Below are 20577 nucleotides of genomic sequence, written 5' to 3'. Positions count from 1 at the left end.
CAGCTCATGGCGCCGAGGAAACATGCTGTCACGTGACTATTCACCCCGTGTGAGGCGCCCCCTGCTGCAGAGGCAGGCACCCCACACACACACACACACACACACACACACACACGTGACTTTACAAAACGTGTAATAAAAATGTGAATGCATCGTGGTCAAACGACGTCACATACTAGACACCTGTAGCAGTGAGCGACCAGCTGTTCCCATCACGTGCTGTCGCAGTGACGCAGTGATGTCATCTAACTGCTTTGTTTAATAAAGATTTAAAGACCCGCCACTGTTTTTACACGCTTTAGGTTAAAGACTTTTATTTTGAAAGATGTAATCAACGGAAGTTATTAATGTTGTCAGCAAAGGAGCCCTGCCACTTCCGGTTAGATTAATCATTAAACTAAGTTAAATAGCACGTATGAAGTGTGTGTGACGTTGAAACGGTGAGAGGAGCTTTAGGTGAGGCGTGGAGCTGGAAAACTCTTTGTCCGGTTTAAAGCTCGTTTCCGGTCCCAGCTGCCGTCAGCCACGTCAGAGGACCGCACCTGTTCAGGTAAGACAGCCCCAGAACTCTGTCAAAGTTTAAAACTGATGTCATTCATGCAGCACACCAGACTCCGTTTAAAAAACGTCACGTTTAAAAATCCACACTCGGTAACACTGATCAATGCTGGCTCCGTGGACTCGGATGTTTCTCTGCAGACCAGACTCCGTTTAAAAAACGTCACATTTTACGGTACCTGAACCAGTGGCAGAGACTAATGCTGGCTTCCTGACGGCTCGTGAGGCCGATGACCTTCTCTGCAGTTCTGTATACACACTGCACCAAACTCCGTTTAAATTCTTCTCATTTTTAATACCCGCCTCAGTAACACAGGCTGATATTTGCCTGTGGACACAAACAGGGCACCAAACCACTGAAATATCTTTTGAAGTTAACTGATGTTGTAGCACCACAGTGCAAAAATCCCTCGTTGGAAGTAATCAATACGTGTCACAGCTTTAAAAAACGTCACAGACTAAAACATGTTTGGATTACAACCACAAACTAAGGAGCAATAGAAACGAATCCTAAAGACGAGCTTGTTTCCATCCTTTGCAGGTGGTGTTAGTCTCACCTGTCTGAGGCTTGAAGCTCTCCTGTCTCCAGGATGCTCCAGGGGCCGTACGGCGACCCGGACCGGGGCCGGCTCCTCATCCGGCTGCCCTTCAAGATATTCGCCGTGGTGACGGTTCTGCTGCCGGCGACCGGCTTCATCGCCTGCATCATCGTCTCCCTCATCTACCACTACGAGGACACGACGCACGCACACTGTAAGGTAAATGTGGAAGCACGCAGACGCCAGCAGGAAACACGTTTCTCCGCACAGACGTTAAAGAAGATCACTCAAAGTGTCTTTTATTTTGAAATTAGAAGCAGTAAAACATTCTAAATGTCTGTAATTCTTCATGAAACAGACAAAATGATGTCACTTCCACCTGGCGAGGGTCGTGACCTTTGTATCACCTTTGAATCGTAGTGTGGTGTTTGGTTTTAGTCGTCTCTTTAATCGGCAGCGTTTGTGTTTGACCTTCAGTTAAGTCAGTTTGATTTGCGCGGCGCCCAATCACAGCAACAGTCGCCTCAGCGCTTTAAATCATCAGGACGTACAATAAGACAAAGAAGACCGAGGAAACCCAGCAATCATAATCTCATCCGTATAGTGATAATAAAGGCATTCTATTCTATTCTATTCTATTCTATTCTATTCTGTATGACCCCCTATGAGCAGCACTTTGGCGACAGTGGGAAGGAAAAACTCCCTTTTAACAGGAAGAAACCTCAGACAGAACCAGGCTCAGAGAGGGGCGGGGCCTGTCAAGGAAATCTGGGCTTTAAACGCGTGTTAAACGTTCAGCACTTCCTGTTTTTAACGGCGTGCTGTAGCAGGAGAGGCGTTCACGGCGGAGTGACTTTCAGAGTTTCTTCTTCCAGGTATCCAACTACCTCCCGTCCATCAGCTCCTCCGTCGCCCACGTGCCGGAGCGCTACATTTGGCGTGTCTGCATCGGGCTGCACTCGGCGCCGCGGTACCTGATGTCCTTCGCGTACTTCAGCTTCTACCGTGGGCGCTTTAGCGGTCGGGAGCGGCTGCTGAGCGGGCTGGCGCTCCTCTGCAGCCTCGCCGAGAACACCGGCCTGCTGCTGCTCACATACGTGTCGTCCAAAGAAAACCACCGTGAGTACGCGGCGGTCAGCTGACCGTGAGCGTCAGACGTCTCTAATCTGAAACGTTGATGACTGTCTGTCTCCGCAGGTTACCATGACAATGGGTTCAGAGTGTTCACAGGGAGCTCGCTGGTGCACATGCTCATTACATGCCGGCTGTGGTACGTGATCAAGAGAAGCTTCGAGAGCGCAGAGGTAACTCGACCTCCGTCGGCTTCTGTGCAAACATCTGGTTTGCACGTGTCACCAGGAACAGAGATAAAGCAGCTGTGCATCCGTCACACGACGATTAAATCTGAAAGTTGGAGTAACGTTACACACGTCACTTTAAGTTCATCGCTCTCCTTTTATTATTTAATTGTAAACGATCTGCAGAGCTGTTAATCCCACGCTGTGTCCTTGTCAGGAGGACGTATCCTATCGTCGGAAGCTGCGTCTCTTCGTTTTAAACGCCGCCTGTTGTTTGGCTTCCTGCTTACTCTACAAACGCCACAACGACCGCTGTGAACCTGGAGGTAAGTCTGACTCGGTCACGTTTATAACCGGGTTCAGAGGGACTTCTGTCTGCAGGACGGTTCCAGTCTTTGAGACCAGAGGGAGCACCGTCCTCAGCCTCCCTGAGAACGTCTGTGTCAGACCGGGCTGCTCTGCGTGTTAGTTTGGGGTTTGTTAGGATTACAGGAGGCCTTTGCTGGGTTCCTCCGGGTGTCCTGTGGGTGGTGCATCAGCAGGATGGTGGGGTATCAGGACAGTTGACACGTGCTCCTGGTACAACAGCAGCGAGTGCTTGCTTCGTATTCCTGGTGTGTGTTGGACTCTCGCCCTCGCCTGCCCCTTTGCTCTCTACCCTCTCTATCTTGGATTTCGGCATACTACTCTTTATTTTCTTCATATTACGCTCATCGGGTGGCTGTGCATTATTAACACATGACCGGCAAACACTCCTGGACCTCCGTTTCTCCTATTCACATCGCTTCGATCGATGCCGCCCCACTACAGCCAGACTCCCCCACTGGCCCTCCCTGCCTACCCCGCAAAAAAAAAACGCATCGTGAAGGGAACAAAAACAAAACAGCCGGGCGAGCAGAAACCCCCAACATTTTTCTATTTGTATAAAAAAAATTTAAATTAAATAAAATTAAAAAAAAAAAAAAAGTGAGAAAAACAAAAACAACCTGTATAAGAAACGATACAGGAGACGTGGTAAAAGGAGTGGCTTTCGTGTGCGTATGAAGGCTTACCTTGAAGCACGGGCTACGGTTTACCCATATGCCTCTGGCAAAGGTGGAAAGTAACGAATTACATTTACTTGCGTTACTGTAATTGAGTAGTTTTTTTGTGTATTTGTACTTTTTAAAGTAATTTTTCAAGTCTGTAATTTTACTTTTACTTAAGTATATTTTTTTAAAAGTATTGTAGTTCGCTACGTTTTCAATCACACCCGTTACTGAGTAAATTAAAAATAAAAAAAAAACATTGCGCTTCGGAAATACTGCAGGGAATGATGGGTAGTAGAACAAATTGGCGCTAAGGTCACGTTAAAGATGGAGTCTGACATCGGTGTTACGGATCCAGCGAAAAAAGAAGCCCCGTCGAATTCTGCTGACCCTGAACTCGAAGAAACGGATGTGAACCCCTGGCAGTATTTAAGGGACCATTTCAGCTTCAAGTGCAAGAAAGGCAACAGGTTTATTATGCAGTGTAAGCTGTGTTTGCCCAGAGAGGCCGAGTTAGCAGCTTTTAAAAATTCCACATCAAACCTGCGCAAGCATGTAGAGGTAAGTTAAATGAAACTTGTACATTTATTTTAGCAAAAAGGCTGTGCTCAAGTTAATCACATTAAGTTAAGACATAAGCTGTTATTGGGCACGTTGTTGTCCACGCAATATTTTTACTTGATTGCCAAAAGAAAGTGTGTTCACTTTTCCTGTTTGTTAATAATAATAATTTATTTAAAAAAAAATTAGTTAAATTAGACAGAAGACAGAAGCGGCTACTTTCTTACTTAAGCCACATATGTTCACACTGCAGGCAACAGAATAACATGTGCTTGTGCAGAGGTGTTTTTTCTGTTCTCAAACTGATCTCCCTGTTGGAGCTCAGTCTGGAGGGACTTATTTTTTTCTCCTCATCTTTCCTCACGTGGTGCGTTTTCCATCGTTATACCTCTCTGACCTTCTTCCCCATGTGATGTTTGTGTAATGTATGTATGGTCGGAGGGTAAGATGACGCTGGCAAAGGTCGGCAACCTTAACCCAATTTCCTTCGGGGTCAACCTTCAGATCAATAAAGTTTTATTGAATTGAATTGAATTGCTCCTCAAAATGAACAGAGCAGGGCCAAGTTTAAAAAATGAAAACACATTTTTATAGCAGCTGCCGTACAGCTCAATTCAGTACTTGTTCTCTTATTTGACAGTTTAAAACACATTCACATGTAAAAGAATTATATGGTTTTGACAGTTTGGTTGGTTTGGTGACCATTATCCATTTTGATGTATAGACTTGCAGTTTAACTGCCACTGCGCTTTAATTTGTAAAGTTTTTCTTTTAATTAAAAAACAACTACTTTGAGATGTATCCCACTGTCTTTTTTGCCCTACTCAGAAGAGGCTGTCCTCCTGCTGACAGAAAAGGAACTATGTAACTTTTACTCTGAGTAAATTTTAAATGAGCTACTTTTTACTTGAGTAAATTTTTAGACAGGTAATTTTACTTGTACTTGAGTAAAATTTCAGCAAAGTAATAGTACTTTTACTTGAGTAAAATATTTTAGTACTCTTTCCACCTCTGGCCTCTGGGGACTTGCCACGCTCTTTCCCTTTCTCCGGTGATCGCCCCGCTGCTAAACTGCTTCGCCCTGGTGGGTCACTTCCCTTTTCAGAGCTTCTCCCCCCAGATTGTGTCTTTTTTAGCTCCCCGAGGCTTTGGTCTCTAAATGTAAAGACAAAGTCCGACAGCTACCCTCTCCTTCCTACCTCAGCTACGAGGCTCAACTTCTGGAGATGACCGCCTCGTGAACTTCTCTGTTTGTTGTGGTTTACCGGCCAACTTAAATATAATAAGACTTTTATTCACGAATTTGCTGACCTTCTTGGTTCAGTTATTTTTAAATATGACTGTGTGCTTATTGTTGGTGATTTTAACCTTAATATCTGCTGTAACGATGATCCGTTAGCCAAAGACTTCCTTGCATTAATGGACTCTTTTAATCTTGTCCAGTAGGTTAACCAACCAACCCACGCCAGGGGCCACACCCTCGATCTGTTTTTCATATGGCTTGGACATTAGCATTAAGGATATAAGCAATGTTGGGATTTCTGATCACTTTCCTGTTATCTTTGATGTTAACTTCTGTACTTCTGAACTTCACCCTGAGTCTCTCCTACACGTATAATTAATTCTGGAACTGTGGAGAATTTTTCAACGTCTTTTCAGAAACTTGCCTCCTCCATTCCTGACTGTTCCCTCTCTTCCACGTGCCTTGCGACGTGTGTGTGCCTCCGGGATGAGAGAAGATGGAAGAAAGATAGACTCCAGGTTTCTTATGATATCCTGCGTGCCAGCCGGTTGCAATTTCAAATTGCTGCTAAAATGGCCAAAGTTGCCTTCTTATCTAAAGTTATTCTTGCTCATGGTCACAACCCCCGATCCCTCTTTAATGTTTTCAGTTCATTGGTTAACCCCTGTCCTGAAAAGCCACTGGCGTGCTCTCCTGCTCTCTGTGAAAACTTTTTAACTCATTTTATTCATAAAGTTCTACATCTTAAGTCCTCGCTCCCCTCAGTGTCGAGTTTTATTCCCACCCCTGGTTGTTCATCATCATTTCAACAGTTTGAGCCTGTGTCACTCCATACCCTCAAGCGACTCATTGACCAATCAGAGAACACCTCTCCTGCCTACGATTTCCTTCCATCTCGTATAGCTAAGGATTGCTTCGGCGTAACTGGACCCAGCATCCTCTCTAATGAATATATCCCTACTTGCAGGCTCTGTTCCTTCAGCCTTCAAACACGCTGTTGTCCAGCCCGTTCTTAAAAAAGGAACCTTGATCATAACGATCTCGGGAACTACAGGCCGATCTCTAAGCTTCCATTCCTGTCCAAAATCCTGGAGAGGATCGTTCTTTCACAACTCCAGCCGTATTTGGATGTGAATGCCATTAATGATAAATTTTAGTCATAGCACTGAAACGGCCTTGCTCAGAGTCTTGAATGATCTCCTGATTGCTGACTCTGGACGCTCTTCAGTCTTGGTCCTACTAGATCTATCCCCGGCCTTTGATATGGTGAATCATAACATCCTATTAGCGAGGCTTGAACACAGAGTTTGCATTGGAGGTGCCGCCCTAGATGGGTTTAAGTGATACCTCTCTAACAGGTCCTTCCTCAAGGATCTGTCCTTGGCCCCCTGCTCTTCTCACTGTATCTGCTCCCCTTAGGCGCAATCTTTGAGAAGTACAACATCGCACACCATTGTTATGCCGATGACATACAGATGTATTTCGAATTAACTGATGATCCCGCCATGTCTTTGCACGGTTTTCGTGAGTGCATGCGTGAGGTCAAAGATTGGCTCGCAGCTGACTCTCTTATCCTAAACGACAGCAGAGTCCCCCGTGGCCAACTCCGTGACGCCCTCGGTTCCTTGGATAGTTTCCTCACCGACACTGTTGGTGACCTGGGGGTGTTTCTGGATAGCTCTTTTAAATTCAACAAACAAGTGTCTTCTGTTGTCAAATCTTGCTTCTGTTAATTGCGTCTTATTAGCAAGGCCAGACATTATGTCTCGCATAGGGACCTGGAAAGCTTATCCACGGCTTTGTGACATCTAGGTTGGATTATTGCAGCTCCCTTTACTTCGGTCTTACCTCTACTCTCCTCCATAGACTGCAAATTCAGAACGCGGCTGCTCGTCTCCTCACTGGTGGTGGGCGGCGTGTCTCTATCAGCCCTGTCCTTGCCGACCTGCATTGGCTTCCCGTTAAGCATCGCATTCAATTCAAAATCCTGCTGCTCACCTTCTGAATCATTAACAAAACAGCACCAAGCTGCCTCACTGAGCTACTTAGATCACACACCCCTACTAGAGCACTAAGATCATCTTCCCAGTCACTCTCGGTGCTGCCGAGATCCCGGCTGAAGACTAGAGGTGACCGAGCGTTTGCCTCGGCTGCAGCCGATCTATGGAATAACCCCCCCCCCCCCCCCCCCCCCCCACACACACACACACACACACACCCCACACACACACCACACACACACACACACACACCCCACACACACACCACACACACACACCCCACACACACACACACACACCACACACACACACACACACACACACACACCCCACACACACACACACACCCCACACACACACACACACACACACCCATCGCTGTCCGCGAGTCTGATTCCATTCAATCCTTCAAACCGCGGTTAAAAACCACTTATTTAGCCTTTTCTACCAGTTAATGCTTGTTGGTCAGTTAGTTTAATTCTTATTTCTATCTTTGGTCCATTCTTAACTACTTTTAATCATTTTTAATTTTTTATCCTTTACACATATTGTTCTTTTATGCTTTTATATGCATTTCTTTGGCTTCTGTGTTTTTAATGCCATTTAACCTGCTACCATGTTGGTACTTTGCCACAGCTTCATCCTCCCTGTTACCGATCTTACTCTTTTGCATGTTAAGCACTTTGGTGCACCACTGGTTTATAAATGTGCTGTATAAATAAAGTTTGTTGTTGTTGTTTGCCTGGGCTGCTGTTTGTCACCTCATCATTCTTATGGACACAATTTCTAGGCAGAGCCACGGACTGGAAGATCTCAGCGTCTCTGCTTGTTTGCAGATTATCAGGCTGTGAACCGAAGTTTGATTTGATTGTGAAGCAGTGGAAACGATAATCAGCACCTCCGAGCCCATGGGTGGAGAGCCTGTTCTGGTTTGGGGAGTATCTCGGGGGTTTGTTCACAAGTGAGGGGAAACTGTCTCCATATGTTAATGTGTTTAGGTGGAGAAAGAGCTGAGTGTGAAAGTAAAGCCGTCACATTCAGTCTATGTCCTCACACTCAGCTGCGACCCCGAGCTCTGGGTGATGAGTCACTGCTCTTCCACAGGCGCGAGTTAAGCTGGGCGCACACTGTGTGTCGCGTTATTCAGCTCCTGCTCAAACTGCACGATTGATTCGCAGGGGTTAGAAGGTCGTAGGTCACGATGCTCTGATGCGACCTGGGTGCGCACACTGTGCGTCCATAACATGAAGCTTATAACACAAGATCTGTCCCTCTCTGTCTTTCACTCACACAGACACACACACCACCATCAGCTTTGCTAAATTGCTGATGAAAAACATTGAGCAGGCCATTCTTTCCACGGTCGTTGTGGTCGTGATGATTTTGTGAGGCCACATCAAAAAGGCTCGAATGAGCCAAAGTTCTACAAGTTGTGCCTCCATCGCTTGTGTCCAGATCACACGCTGCACCGCTGCTCCGTGTTTTCACTTTCATCTCTGTGTTTGCGCGTGAGCAGTGTGAGAGGCTGCGGTGACGCCCTCACGACGGCCGACGGGATTTCAAACAGGTTTGATTTTCTTACAACCAAGCGACTGATGATCGGGAGCTGGTCGTGGGGTGTTAATCGCTTCTCGTTACCCCACATATACTACACGATGAAGGTGAAACTGGGGCCGATCCCCAAAACGGTCGCACAACTGAAAAATCGTCTCAAAATGGGCCAAAACTCGCTCAGTGCATGCCCAGCATTAGAGAGTTCACATATTTCATTATGATGCTTAAAGGTGCCTCCTGGAGGAGGTGTTTTGAACATCTCCTACCAGAGGGAGGTCGTGAATCAGACCCAGAACAATCTGGACATCAAGTCTTTCAGCTGGTATCCATGGAGACGCACTCTGGTCTCTGCTGCAGACGAGCAGGTGTTTGGTTGGTTCAGTCGCTTGTTTGCTCGCGGATGCGTTGTCCAGCCTGGCCCAAACTTCTCATTGATAGCAGTCTCAGCCTGAGCACAGTTTAGACATCACCAGGAAGTGCCATCACTTACACTTTGATGCAGCGCTGCAGACCGGAGCGACCTTCGTCTGGAAGCCTCACGGAGACGGTGTGAAAACTGATTCTTCATCGTTGCTGTAACTCGGATACACTGACCTGTCTGCTCTGTCTCTCCAGTCTACACCTTGTTCGCCTTCATCGAGTACCTGATGGTCTTCTCCAACATCGCCTTCCACTTTACGGCTTTCTGGGACTTTGGCAGCAAAGAGCTGATCGTGGCCACGCCGCTGATACGACACTGAGCTCCGCCCAGAGAGAGAGTTCTTCTTCTATCGTTGCTTTTAAACACCTGGGTTTAAAGTCTGAACTGTGTCAGTGCAGTGAGGCCTGCGTCCATCTTCTGTTTGCAAGCTGCTGGAGCGTTTTTAATGCAGTTATCTGAACAATCATACGGCTGCTGTGCGGTTAGTGCACCACCAGAAGAAGAAGTCTGAGCTCCAGCAGCTTCTCAGAGAAACTAATGTGAAGCTGAGATCCAGCAAAACAAATAAAAACCTTCTTACAACTGAAAATAAAATCAAAGTTTGTTAAATGTTATATATTACAAATGTTATAGCTGGGAGTCGTTGTCCTGTTACGTCAGCTTTTAAAACCTTTTTTTAAATGTTTCTTACATATTATTCAATTTTTCTGTGTTTACAGAGTTTTTACTCCGTCACTGTGACACACTGCTTTAAACACCTGTCTCTGTTTCTCTGATAAATTCATGTTCTGCTCCTTAATTAAACCGAAACACTGAACTGTGGGTTTATGGCTGCTCTTCATCTTTATTGTCCACTGACACAGTGTGATAGAATACAATAGAATAGAATAGAACAGCCCTTTATTGTCATTGTACATGTACAACAAGCTTCTGAGAGCTCCACGCCACTGTGCAGGAGTAAAAACAGAATATAAACACTAAAGACATCAGGAATAAACTGCAAACAGGAGAGAGACGTAGAGTCAAGGGCAGACAAGAGAAAGGCGGGGTGGGCGGGGTCACCTGTGATGGTTCACAGACAGGAGGAGCCGGTGATGGCCTCCAGGGTTAGCAGTGATGTTTTGGGTGGTGTTAATGACCCTCGGTGCAGCCTTGCTGTTCTCAGTTGAGGCCCCTGAGTACCAACACCAGGCAGGAGGAGAGCATGCTCTCCACTGAGGAGGGGAGAAGGTCAGCAGCAGCTCCTGGTCCAGGTTCTTCTTCCTCAGGACACGGAGGAGGGGCAGCTGCTGCTGGGCCTTCTTTACCAGGGTGATGGTGGTGTGGGTCCAGGTGAGATCAGCAGAGATGTGGGTGCATAGAAACCTGAAGGTGGAGACAGATTAACCTGTTCTTCAGTTATAGTGAGAGGGGAGTGGAGCTGCCTGTGCCTCCTGAAGTCCATTATCAGATGTTCAGCTTCAGATTACTTTCTGAGCGCCGGTGGGACATGTTCTCTACCTCCACCCTGTACGCTGTGTCATCTCCATCAGAGATGGGCCCAACCACGGTGGTGTCATCCTTATACTGGACGGAGACGTTGGGTGGGTGACAGCTGCAGGCGACAGGAAGACTTTTATTCTGAAGGACGTGGTCACCGGAAGTAGTAGTTTGTTGCCGTTACCGGAGCGTGTCTGTGTCCTCCGGTGAAATAACCGGTAAACTGTATTATAAACAGCGTAGAAAGTGTGCGCGCGACATTAAACGGGTGAGAGCAGCTTCGCAGCAGCCGTGTGGCGGGAAACGGACGCTGTTACAGGTGTGGAGCGGCGCTTCCGTCACAGCCACGGAAGTTGCTAGCTGCTGCGATTAGCTGGGCTGACAGGATTAGCTCCGGGGCTGAGGACACCGGCGGGGGGCTCGATGGCAGCGAGGAGGAGCGAGCCCGGGGAGCCGTGAAGGTGAGTCTTGTCACCCGGCCTACCTGCTCACAGCCGCACGTCTGCCACGTCAGAGGACTGCGTCACCTGTACAGGTGAACAGGGACGTGTTCAGAGCGCAGACACGAGTAACGGGACCGAACTTTTTACGTAATGTTTCTGTGCTGTGGGTGAATTTCTCTGCAGAACAACAAAGAAACAGTTTTAAATTGTTCTCCGTGACCGCACCTGTGCAGGTGACCTTTAACCCCCCGCTCGTCAGCACAGACACAGCTCAAAGTGCAGTGAGAACATTTACATGTGTCGATGACCTGACCTGTGCTGCCTGGTTTAAACATGGTGAATATTCAGTTTTCAGTAAACTGCAGTGCACGGTGTGATCCAGACCAGCTGGTGAATTATCCCCATAACCTCAGAGGCTGTGCAGGCTCAGAGGCTCCTGTGTGTTTTAGGTGTCAGCGAACAAACAGCAGAAACCACAGATAGCTCTTAAATGTTCAACCTCGGTGACATCACCACAGCGGGAAAGCTCCTGGTGTGTTTACCTGTTTATGGCTCCACCCCCCCAGGATGCTCCAGGGGCCGTACAGCAGCCTGGACCGGGACCGGCTCCTCATCCGGCTGCCGTTCAAAAGCTTCGCCGTGGGGACGGTTCTGCTGCCGGTGACCGGCTTCATCGCCTGCATCTTCATCTCCCTCTGGTACCACTATGAGGACGCGACGTACACGCACTGTAAGGTGAGTGCTGATGGCGAAGGACACGTCAGCAGGAAGCTGCTGATTTATTGAAACCACAGCCAGCTGATGAGTCAAAATGTGCATTTCAGGCTTTTCAGACTCGCGCTGAACGTCTGGGTAAAGCATTACCTGGTGGCGGTGCGGTGATGACGCTCCCACGCCACACCTCAGCCTCAGGTGTCATCAGGCCCCGCCCACCTGATTCACCTGAAGTCATTTTTCTTCCAGGTGTCCAACTACCTCCCGTCCATCAGCTCCGCCATCAGCGGTGTGCCGGAGCGCTACATCTGGCGCGGCTGCATCGGGCTCCACTCGGCGCCGCGGTACCTGGTGGCCTTCGCCTACTTCAGCTTCTACCGCAGCCGCTTCGCCAACAGGCTGCCGGAGCTGCTGCTGAGCGGGCTGGCGCTCCTCTGCAGCCTCGCCGAGAACACCGGCCTGGTGATGCTCACGTACGTGTCGTCCACGGAAACCTACAGTGAGTACGGCGCGGTCAGCTGACCCAGGTCCTCCAATCAGGAGTTAGCCCTTCAGACGTGCTGACGGCCGTTTGTCTCCACAGGTGTTCATAAGTACGGGTTCGTCACGTTCATAGGGAGCTCGCTGGTGCACATGCTCATTACGTGCTGGCTGTGGTACGTCATCAAGAGACACTACGTGAGCCCAGAGGTAACCCGCCCTGTCAGCGTGCTGTGCGACCACAAACTTCAGTCGTTTGTCTCGTTTAGTCGTAACAGATGAGCTTCAGTCAGCTCAGGCTCAGTGTTAGTTTCCTTCACCAGCTGTTTGGGAGAAACGTAATAAATTAGTTTAAAAGGCCTTCAAAGCTTTCTGTAGACAAACTGCTCGATCAGTCGGTCGCGGCGAGTTCAGGATGTCCTGATGTTACAAAGCTCTGTGAGAGGATCAGTCTGTAAATGTTTATGAGGGTTTTGTTCAGGTCTTTGAAGAGTTCTTGTGGTACTTGAAGGCATCATGAGGGTTCCCATCGTGCTGTGAGCGTCCACGTCTGTGGAGGATTTCAGATCCTGACGGTGGTTCATGTTGTTCCTGTTGGGGTTCAGGTGACGCTGGGGCAGGTTTGTTTCTTCTAGGCATGATTGAAGGACTCAAACACTTCTGAGTCCTTGAGGAGGATTTTGGATTACTAGTAGGTCCTACTGGTACTTCTACCTCTGCATTGCAATTGCACACACCTGCTGCTATATATTTTTAGTATTTCTTTTAGCACTATTTATATTATTATATTACTATTACTGCTGCTATAGTCTTATGCTGCATTAAAACAAAAACCCCTACCAACCACAACCTGGGACTACCTCAAGTAGACTAGTATACTATTTTCCAGGGAACACTGTTGGAACACTTTATTTTATTTATTTTTAGGTCTGTCTATCCTGTTACCTATTCAATATTACCTTATTGTTAGGGCTGTTTTTGTTGTGCATCTGCACTTATTGTTGTCAATGTCTACACATGGGACAGTGTGAAACGTAATTTCAATTCCTTTGTATGGCAAGTACATTTGAAGAAATTGACAAATAAAGTTTTCTTCTTCTTCTTCTACTTTGTCACTATGGTGGTTAAGTGAATTTCTGAGGAGGATCACATGATTCTGGTGGACGTTGTTGAGGACGAAGGATCAGGTTCTGTCTCTGCTTGAGGTGGTCAGGTGGTTCAGGAGGTGGTTTTGGTGCTGCTGGTGAGGCTCCACATGTACCTCAGAGCATTCCTGTTGTTGTTTTGAGGAGGATGTAAGGACACGCCCGTAGGCTCTGTGAGAACGTGATGTAGCTCTAGAAACACTAACACATCCCAGCTGTGGGTGTGGAGCTCTTTCAGGAGTGTTTGCTCCTCCGTTCTGAGGTTCTGTGCAGGTTTGGAGGCCTTCTTTGTTCCAGGAGTCCTAGAAGAAGATCTGGGGTTGGTCCTGTCAGCACCTGAGGCAGTTCTAGGAGTGAGTCCTCCTGCAGCCAGTCCCGACTTTAGTGAACCTGCTGAGATGTGCTTGTAAGGCTTATTATGGTCTGCAGAACCTTCTAGCATTTCTTCTGTTTTGGTCGCCCATGCTGGTGACCTCTGTGTGCATGAAGGGCTTTGTAGCGTCTTTCTGAAAGCCTGTTGGTGCTCAGGGAGAGTTTTGGGATACTTGGTGGGTTCCTTCGGTTCTCGCGGTGGTTCTGTGGTTCCTCGTGAGCTTCAGGGCTCTGCAGGACAGTTTGGTGTTTAACGTCTCACCAGTAACGTCCACCACTGGAGCCAGTTTGCCTCTTTGTCTTTCATTTCTTTGGTAGTTTTCCATAAATCTGATGTTGATTTTGCTCTCTGTCCGTCTCAGGAAGTGACATCATATCGCTGGAAGCTGCGTCTCTTCCTGTTCAACATCAGCTGCTGTGTGATCGCCGCCTACTTCTTCAGACGCCACAACAAATACTGTGAAGCAGGAAGTAAGTGCCGCTCTGCTCTGTGCTGCTGCTCTCGGTGTCTCACGCCGTCTCCGTGTCTCACGCCGTCTCCGTCTCTCCTCCAGTCTACTCCCTGTTTGCCGCCTTCGAGTACCTGGTGGTCTTCTCCAACATGGCCTTCCACATGACGGCCTTCTGGGACTTCGGGAGCAAAGAGGTGACCGTGGCCACGCCGCCGGAGGACAAACGATACTGAGCAGGAGGGGGCGGGGCGTTTCTACCATTTCTGAACTCAAGAGCAGAGAGAGGAGTCTGAAGACATCATTCCAACGACACCCTGACCTTCGGAGCGGGACGGCGTGATGGAGACGTGGACCAGAGTGCTTCTTCTTCTGTTGTTTCTCTAGTGCGCCTGTGTCTTTGAATCATCAGAAATGATGCGTATTGATGATGTCATTGATGATCAGCCCGCTGTGATGATGTCACACTTGTTTGTTTACAGAAACAGCTGATCAGGGTTTTAATGGTTTTATTTCCACACAGATAAAAACCATCAGAGACTAAATAAATGTGATGATGATGATTTCATGGTGGTGTTCTTCATCCTCGTCACCTGACGTGTTTAGTTTATAAAAACAAGAAAAGCTTTTCCAAAGTGGACGATGAATAAACGCTGAAGGAGAAAGTGTTGGAAATGTAAAGTAAAGAAATAAAAATGAACCTTTGAGTAAAGAACAAAATGTTTTGACAGAAATCAGAGAGGCTGAGACGGTCTGAGCATGTGCAGAGGATGGAGGCGGAGCTGCCGGGCGGGGGGAGGTCCTCAGAGGAGGTTCATGGCTGCAGTGTTTGTAGCTTAAACAATCCTGCAGCACGTTACTGGCAGCACACAGGAAATCGTTTTAGTTCCACAGGACGTGAAAGCTGCGCGCTGGTTGGAGGCTAACAGACTTACATTAATGTTCGCTAACTAGTGACAGAATCACTGAGAGGAAAACACTGACACAATCACACTGACGTGTGTTTCTGTGTCATGATCAAAGTGCTTCCTGATGAGTCCAGGGTCCTGTGACTCTGACCCCTGGAAGGACAGAGGTCATCGCGCCATGTCACACTGGTTATAATACATTCTTCTCTCATAAGTGAACACAGTGGAGTGGACAACTCACTGCTGCAGCTCTACAGTGAGCCTCTCACACTGATGTTGAGTTTCACTGTCATTTTCCTCTGAGGTATCGATTCTGTCACTAGTTAGCCTGAGTCTGTTAGCCACAACCAACCAATCACATGTTCACGTTTGACAGATGGATCTATGAACATGTTTTAAAGCTTTATGCACTGATTTGTTAAACCCAGCTTCACAGACAGTTACAGCTGTGTCAGTGAGGGACATTAGCCTTTGTGTTCAGCGTTTCATGTCCCCTTTAATATAGTAGATATTTATTTAACCATAGAGGTAATAATATCTGTAATTCAGTTCAATTTTATTTATACAGCACCAATCACAACAGTCGCCTCAAGGTGCTTTATATTGTAAGGTATATCGTACAATAATAGTGTGGCGGGGCGTTGCCTGCGGGGCCGTGCAGGGAAGGCGGACGCACCTGCACGGCGTCTGCAATCACGCCCCGCCAACTTAAATATTATACTGGGTCTTGTGGTTGTTATGTTGAGCTGGCAGTGGGAGAGCTGCAGCCCTGGGTGTGGATGTACAGCAACCGTAAAAGTGTTAATTAAGTATTAATTATAATTATTATTAAATATGTATTAAAGTATTAATTAATTAAGTATGCTGCAAAGCATGAACGTGCACCCGGGTCTGCCGTGGTCATTCACAGTGGTGCCGAAACCCAGGACGGGAGGCACGGCAGACCCAGGAGTGGGCCAGCAGAGGGAGGAGCCGGTGCAAATGTTGGCCGAGCTGGCGGCCACGCAGCAGGAGCAAGTGGCAGTGTGGCACCGCCGGGGGGAAGAGCTGCAGGACCAGACTGAACGCCACCTGCAGGATGGAGTATGTGGCGGCGCTGATCCAGTCCGCCACCACCCCCACCGGAGCTCCCCAATGGTGCTGGGGTGTGTTGCGTTTGTTCAGAATCTGAGAGAGCAATCAGACAAAGAGTCACAATCTCCGTTTTGCAGCTTTTATTTCAGCACGCGTGGGAAGCACTCTGTACCAAATACAGCAGTCAACTTCAACAAAATACAGTCAGTGCACAGTTTATGTAGTCAGGGTTATCGCCCCTTCTTGCGATAAGGCAGTTTATTCAACATGCACTTACTGGAAAAATATCAGATCATTTCTCAGAACTTATATTCACATTCCACCACGTACGTTACTTGATGTTCTTTTCGGCCTTCCAGGCGCTATCTGTCTCAAGGTCTAACCGCTCCCTATCTACCCGAGCATGTTTCTCACGCTGTGTGTGTGAGTGTCATTCCTCTCTTAGTTTCTTTGTTGTTGTGCAGGCTCTTTTGCAGTTGTCAGCAAACTCTATTCTAACTCAACTTCTACTTCTAGTTTATCTTATCTTATTCTGTGTCTAAAGAAAATGTGTAGAAAACTTGTATGTGTCAGCGTGTAGTCAATCTCTTATTCTGTCCCTTTTCTCCAATCGATCACCTGGACAGTCGCGCCTGCTGAAGCTTGTGACCCTCCCACCCTGGACTAGAATACATTCTTTAATTTGCAGCCTTTTGTGTACAATAAATCAGAGTAAAAACCTGTGAAGGAAATCATGTTATTCTTCCACAGGTGGAGAAGATCCGGTCTGTTCAGGCGCCCGTGCTGGCCCCCAGGTTGCAACCAGCCAGGACGCAGTCTGCCACCGCACTCATCCCTACTCCGCGGGTGGGGGCGGCTTTTACATGGCCAGGGCCTGCGCCTGTTCCTGCTCCCCGGAGGAGGGCCACAGAGCAACCACTGGGTCCACCACCACCAGCTCACCCACCTGCTCAGCCCGAGCGGGAGGTCAGCGCGCGGAGAGCACGGGAGGGACCTGCCAAGCCGTCGCTGGAGGAGGAGGCGAAGTGCGAGGGTCCGTGCCTGCTGGGTGAGTAGGAGGAGAAGGAGGAGGAGCTGCACGAGGGTTCGCGCCTGCTTGTGGAGGGGGCGCACGAGATTCCACGCCTGATGGAGGTGGAGGAGCAGCTCCAGCCGGGAGTGGCGGCGGAGGAGGTGCCGTGTGAGGGGCTGCTTCAGCTGGGAGCGGCGGCAGAGGAGGAGCCCGAGGTTCCCGTGCCAGAGGAGCCTGCTCGGCTGGAGGGCGAGCTGTGTGACGGCCCCGCCAAGTCTGAGTGCGGCATGCTGGCCAGACTGGCCTCATCTCCACCAGAGGCCGGCGAGCCAATTGATCCTATGTTGGCCCAGCCACCTGTGAGCCGTGACCACCTGCCACGCGGCCGACCTCCGGACCAGCTTCGCCAGCGTCGCTGGAGCCACCACCTGAACTCACAACTCCCCGTCGCTTGGCCGGGGCCCGGGGGCGCCAACGGTCCGGGCTGATCCCCTCTCCCGCTCGCGGGGGGAGTAGGTTCGGCCGGATGGCTCCCCGGCCTCAGTCGGGCGATGGGGGCATGTGGCGGGGCGTTGACTGCGGTGCCATGCAGGGAAGGCGGACGCACCTCCGTCAAGAGCCAAGAAAGAAACTCGACCCTTCTTGAGGAACTGTTAGAAGACCTTTCAGGAGGAAACAGAGAAGGTCCGGGGGGACTTAATCCCACTTATTAGTACATTATCATCTAACAGTAGATATTTTAATAGACACATGAAGAGTAATTTTGATGACGTAATGGGTCAGGCAGGTATTATCCCAAATTCGAGGGTTATTTTAGCTTACCAGAGGAATAAAAATGTATTTGACCTGTTAATAAGGGCACAACTTCCATGGTTACAACCTAACAAACCGAAGTCAATATGACAAAGATTGGGTTTGTTAGGAATTCAAAGGACAGAAACATTAGTACAATTACACAAAATTTCAGCCCAAACGAAGAACTATGTTTATGTTATTTTCTGTTCAAAGTGTGGAATGAAGTACATGAGTGAAACTGGAAACGACTTGTATTTTTGATTTTATCAGGAAGGAACATGATACACCATTAGTGGCACATTTTCTTAAGCATGGCTGGGATTCGCTGACAACTCACAATGGTCACAGATATAACTTTAATCCCGACAAAAGTAATAAATAAAAATTCTATAAATCTTAAGCAATGAAAGTCAGACACTGCTTTTCAAACATGCTTCAACTGAATTATTTAAAAAATAAATGCATGAAACAGGCCTGGACAAAAATGATGGTACCCCTAGAAAAGAATGAAAATAATGTGACCAAAGGGACACGTTAATCCAAGGTGTGTCCACTAATCAGCATCACAGGTGTCTACAATCTTGTAATCAGTCAGTGGGCCTATATATAGGACTCCAGGTAGTCACTGAGTTGTTTGGTGACATGGTGAGTACCACACTCAACATGGACCAGAAGAAGCAAAGGAAAGAGTTGTCTCAGGAGAGTAGAAAGAAAATCATAAGCAAGCACGTTAGAGGTAAAGGCTAGAAGACCCTCTCCAAGCAGCTAGATGTTCCTGTGACTGCAGTTGCACATGTTATTCAGAAATTTAAGATCCATGGGACTGTAGCCAACCTCCCTGGACGTGGCCACAGGAGGAAAATTGATGACAGATCAAAGAGACGGATAATCCAAATGGTAACAAAAGAGCCCAGCAAGACTTCTAAAGAGATCCAAGGTGAACGTCATGCTTAACGAACGTCAGTGTCAGATCGCACCGTCCGTCGTTGTTTGGACTACACGGGAGGGGACCAAGGAGGACACCATTGTTGAAAACAAATAAAAAACCCAGACTGGAATTTGCCAAACTACATGTTGACAAGCCACAAAGCTTCTGGGAGAATGTCCTGTGGACAGATGAGACAAAAATTGAACTTTTTGACAGGACACAGGGAGAAAAAATATCATCAAAAAGGGTTTTCTTTATTTTAACCCTCAAAGTAAAAAAAAAAAAAAAGACAAAATTCAAAAACATAATTAGCAGGCCCATAAAAGAGGTAAATTAAATATAACTCTACAGAAAGTAATTTCCAGAAATTTAAACAAACAAAGTGGGACACAAATTAACTCACGAACTGACCTAATTACAAACACACAAGAGGGTCACTTTTACAATGGTTTGGCCAAACCATTTATACACAATAGGGGGGGGGGAAACAAAAACACACTAATATTAACTAAGCACAAAATAACACAAGTAAACCTAAAACACCCCTGTTCCTGATAAGCACATGGTTGGTCCTGCTGAGCAGGCATTTTGTTTTCAGAGTCCTCAGCCACGCCTTTTGCCCAGACAGGAAACAGCCACCACCCAAACCCAGGTAACTCAGAGAAAGAGAAACTTAATTAATATAACAGAAAACACTTTTAGAAAAACCACACAATGCTATTATGCGCGCACCTCATAATATGAGTGTTAGGTTTAACCAAATGATGAATGAATTATGTTAATGAAGAAAACTGCAAAACAAACTAATAAAGTGAACAAATGGACTGATCCCAAACCTCAAACTGCTGAGATGGAATTTCAACCGGCAGTGCCTGAAAAATGTACAGCAGCCTTGGCATTATATTCATTTTTATCACATTTATTCTGCTGCTTAAGCCCAACGGGTATGTTGACCACCTCTCCAAGTCTTTTCTAATATCGTCCGTGATCGGAAAATAATTTGAAGTGTACAATGACTTCTTGTTATGAAGACTCCCAAATATTCGATTTTTTTACTTTTCCAATTGATATTAAAGCCTTCTTTAATTTCTTTGCTCGGTACATAATTGAACTGAATCATTTGTGTTTTTGCGATGTTTAGTTTATATCCAGAGCATTCATAAATTCTGCTATTACTTACAAAAGCTTAGGAAGGGAGGTGTTCAAGTCCCTCAGATACAATATTACATCATCCGCAAATAATCCTATTTTATGTTCCCTTTTTCCTATAAAGACCCCTTTTATTTCTACCTCTTGTCGTATTGCTTGAGCCAGAGGTTCAATATATAATGCGAAAAGTATGGGACTTAACCCGCATCCCTGCCTTGTTCCGCGTTGCAGGCTGAAGCGTGCTGATAGGGATCCGTTTATTTTGAGTCTAACTACAGGTTGGTGATACACTGCCCTGAGTCTTGAGTGAAACCAAATCTTTCTAAGGTCTGATACAACAAATCCCACCCAACCCTGTCAAAAACCTTTTCGGCGTCCAAACTAATAAGAGCTGCATCCCATTTATTACTATCAATTTTGTGAAGTA

General features: G+C 47.2%; 2 protein-coding genes across 2 annotated transcripts; both read left to right on the top strand.

Annotated features, from left to right (window-relative positions):
• Positions 1–76: 76 nt before the first annotated feature.
• Positions 77–10024, top strand: LOC146379768 (acyltransferase PGAP2-like). The gene is made up of 6 exons (XM_084941226.1): positions 77–550; positions 1100–1316; positions 1973–2216; positions 2295–2401; positions 2613–2721; positions 9397–10024. The coding sequence occupies exons 2-6, from the start codon at positions 1149–1151 to the stop codon at positions 9519–9521; spliced, it is 753 nt and encodes a 250-aa protein (XP_084797352.1). The 5' UTR covers positions 77–550; positions 1100–1148; the 3' UTR covers positions 9522–10024.
• A 102-nt stretch (positions 10025–10126) lies between these two features.
• LOC146379767 (acyltransferase PGAP2-like) lies at positions 10127–14847 on the top strand. The gene is made up of 6 exons (XM_084941224.1): positions 10127–11142; positions 11691–11859; positions 12088–12337; positions 12422–12528; positions 14198–14306; positions 14390–14847. The coding sequence occupies exons 2-6, from the start codon at positions 11692–11694 to the stop codon at positions 14518–14520; spliced, it is 765 nt and encodes a 254-aa protein (XP_084797350.1). The 5' UTR covers positions 10127–11142; position 11691; the 3' UTR covers positions 14521–14847.
• Positions 14848–20577: the final 5730 nt, after the last annotated feature.

This window comes from Perissodus microlepis, chromosome 10 (assembly GCF_051167445.1).
Source record: "Perissodus microlepis isolate ML-2025 ecotype Zambia chromosome 10, ASM5116744v1, whole genome shotgun sequence".
Classification (NCBI taxonomy): domain Eukaryota; kingdom Metazoa; phylum Chordata; class Actinopteri; order Cichliformes; family Cichlidae; genus Perissodus; species Perissodus microlepis.
This window is presented reverse-complemented; position numbering and strand designations above follow the sequence as displayed.

Bases quoted from the DNA above. Each gene is read 5' to 3' on its own strand.
- LOC146379768 (XM_084941226.1), top strand. From the start codon at position 1,149: ATGCTCCAGGGGCCGTACGGCGACCCGGACCGGGGCCGGCTCCTCATC. The intron at 2,217-2,294 runs GTGAGTACGCGG...CTGTCTCCGCAG, and splicing joins GTCGTCCAAAGAAAACCACC to GTTACCATGACAATGGGTTC. The intron at 2,722-9,396 runs GTAAGTCTGACT...CTGTCTCTCCAG, and splicing joins CGACCGCTGTGAACCTGGAG to TCTACACCTTGTTCGCCTTC.
- LOC146379767 (XM_084941224.1), top strand. From the start codon at position 11,692: ATGCTCCAGGGGCCGTACAGCAGCCTGGACCGGGACCGGCTCCTCATC. The intron at 11,860-12,087 runs GTGAGTGCTGAT...TTTTTCTTCCAG, and splicing joins CGACGTACACGCACTGTAAG to GTGTCCAACTACCTCCCGTC. The intron at 12,529-14,197 runs GTAACCCGCCCT...TGTCCGTCTCAG, and splicing joins GACACTACGTGAGCCCAGAG to GAAGTGACATCATATCGCTG.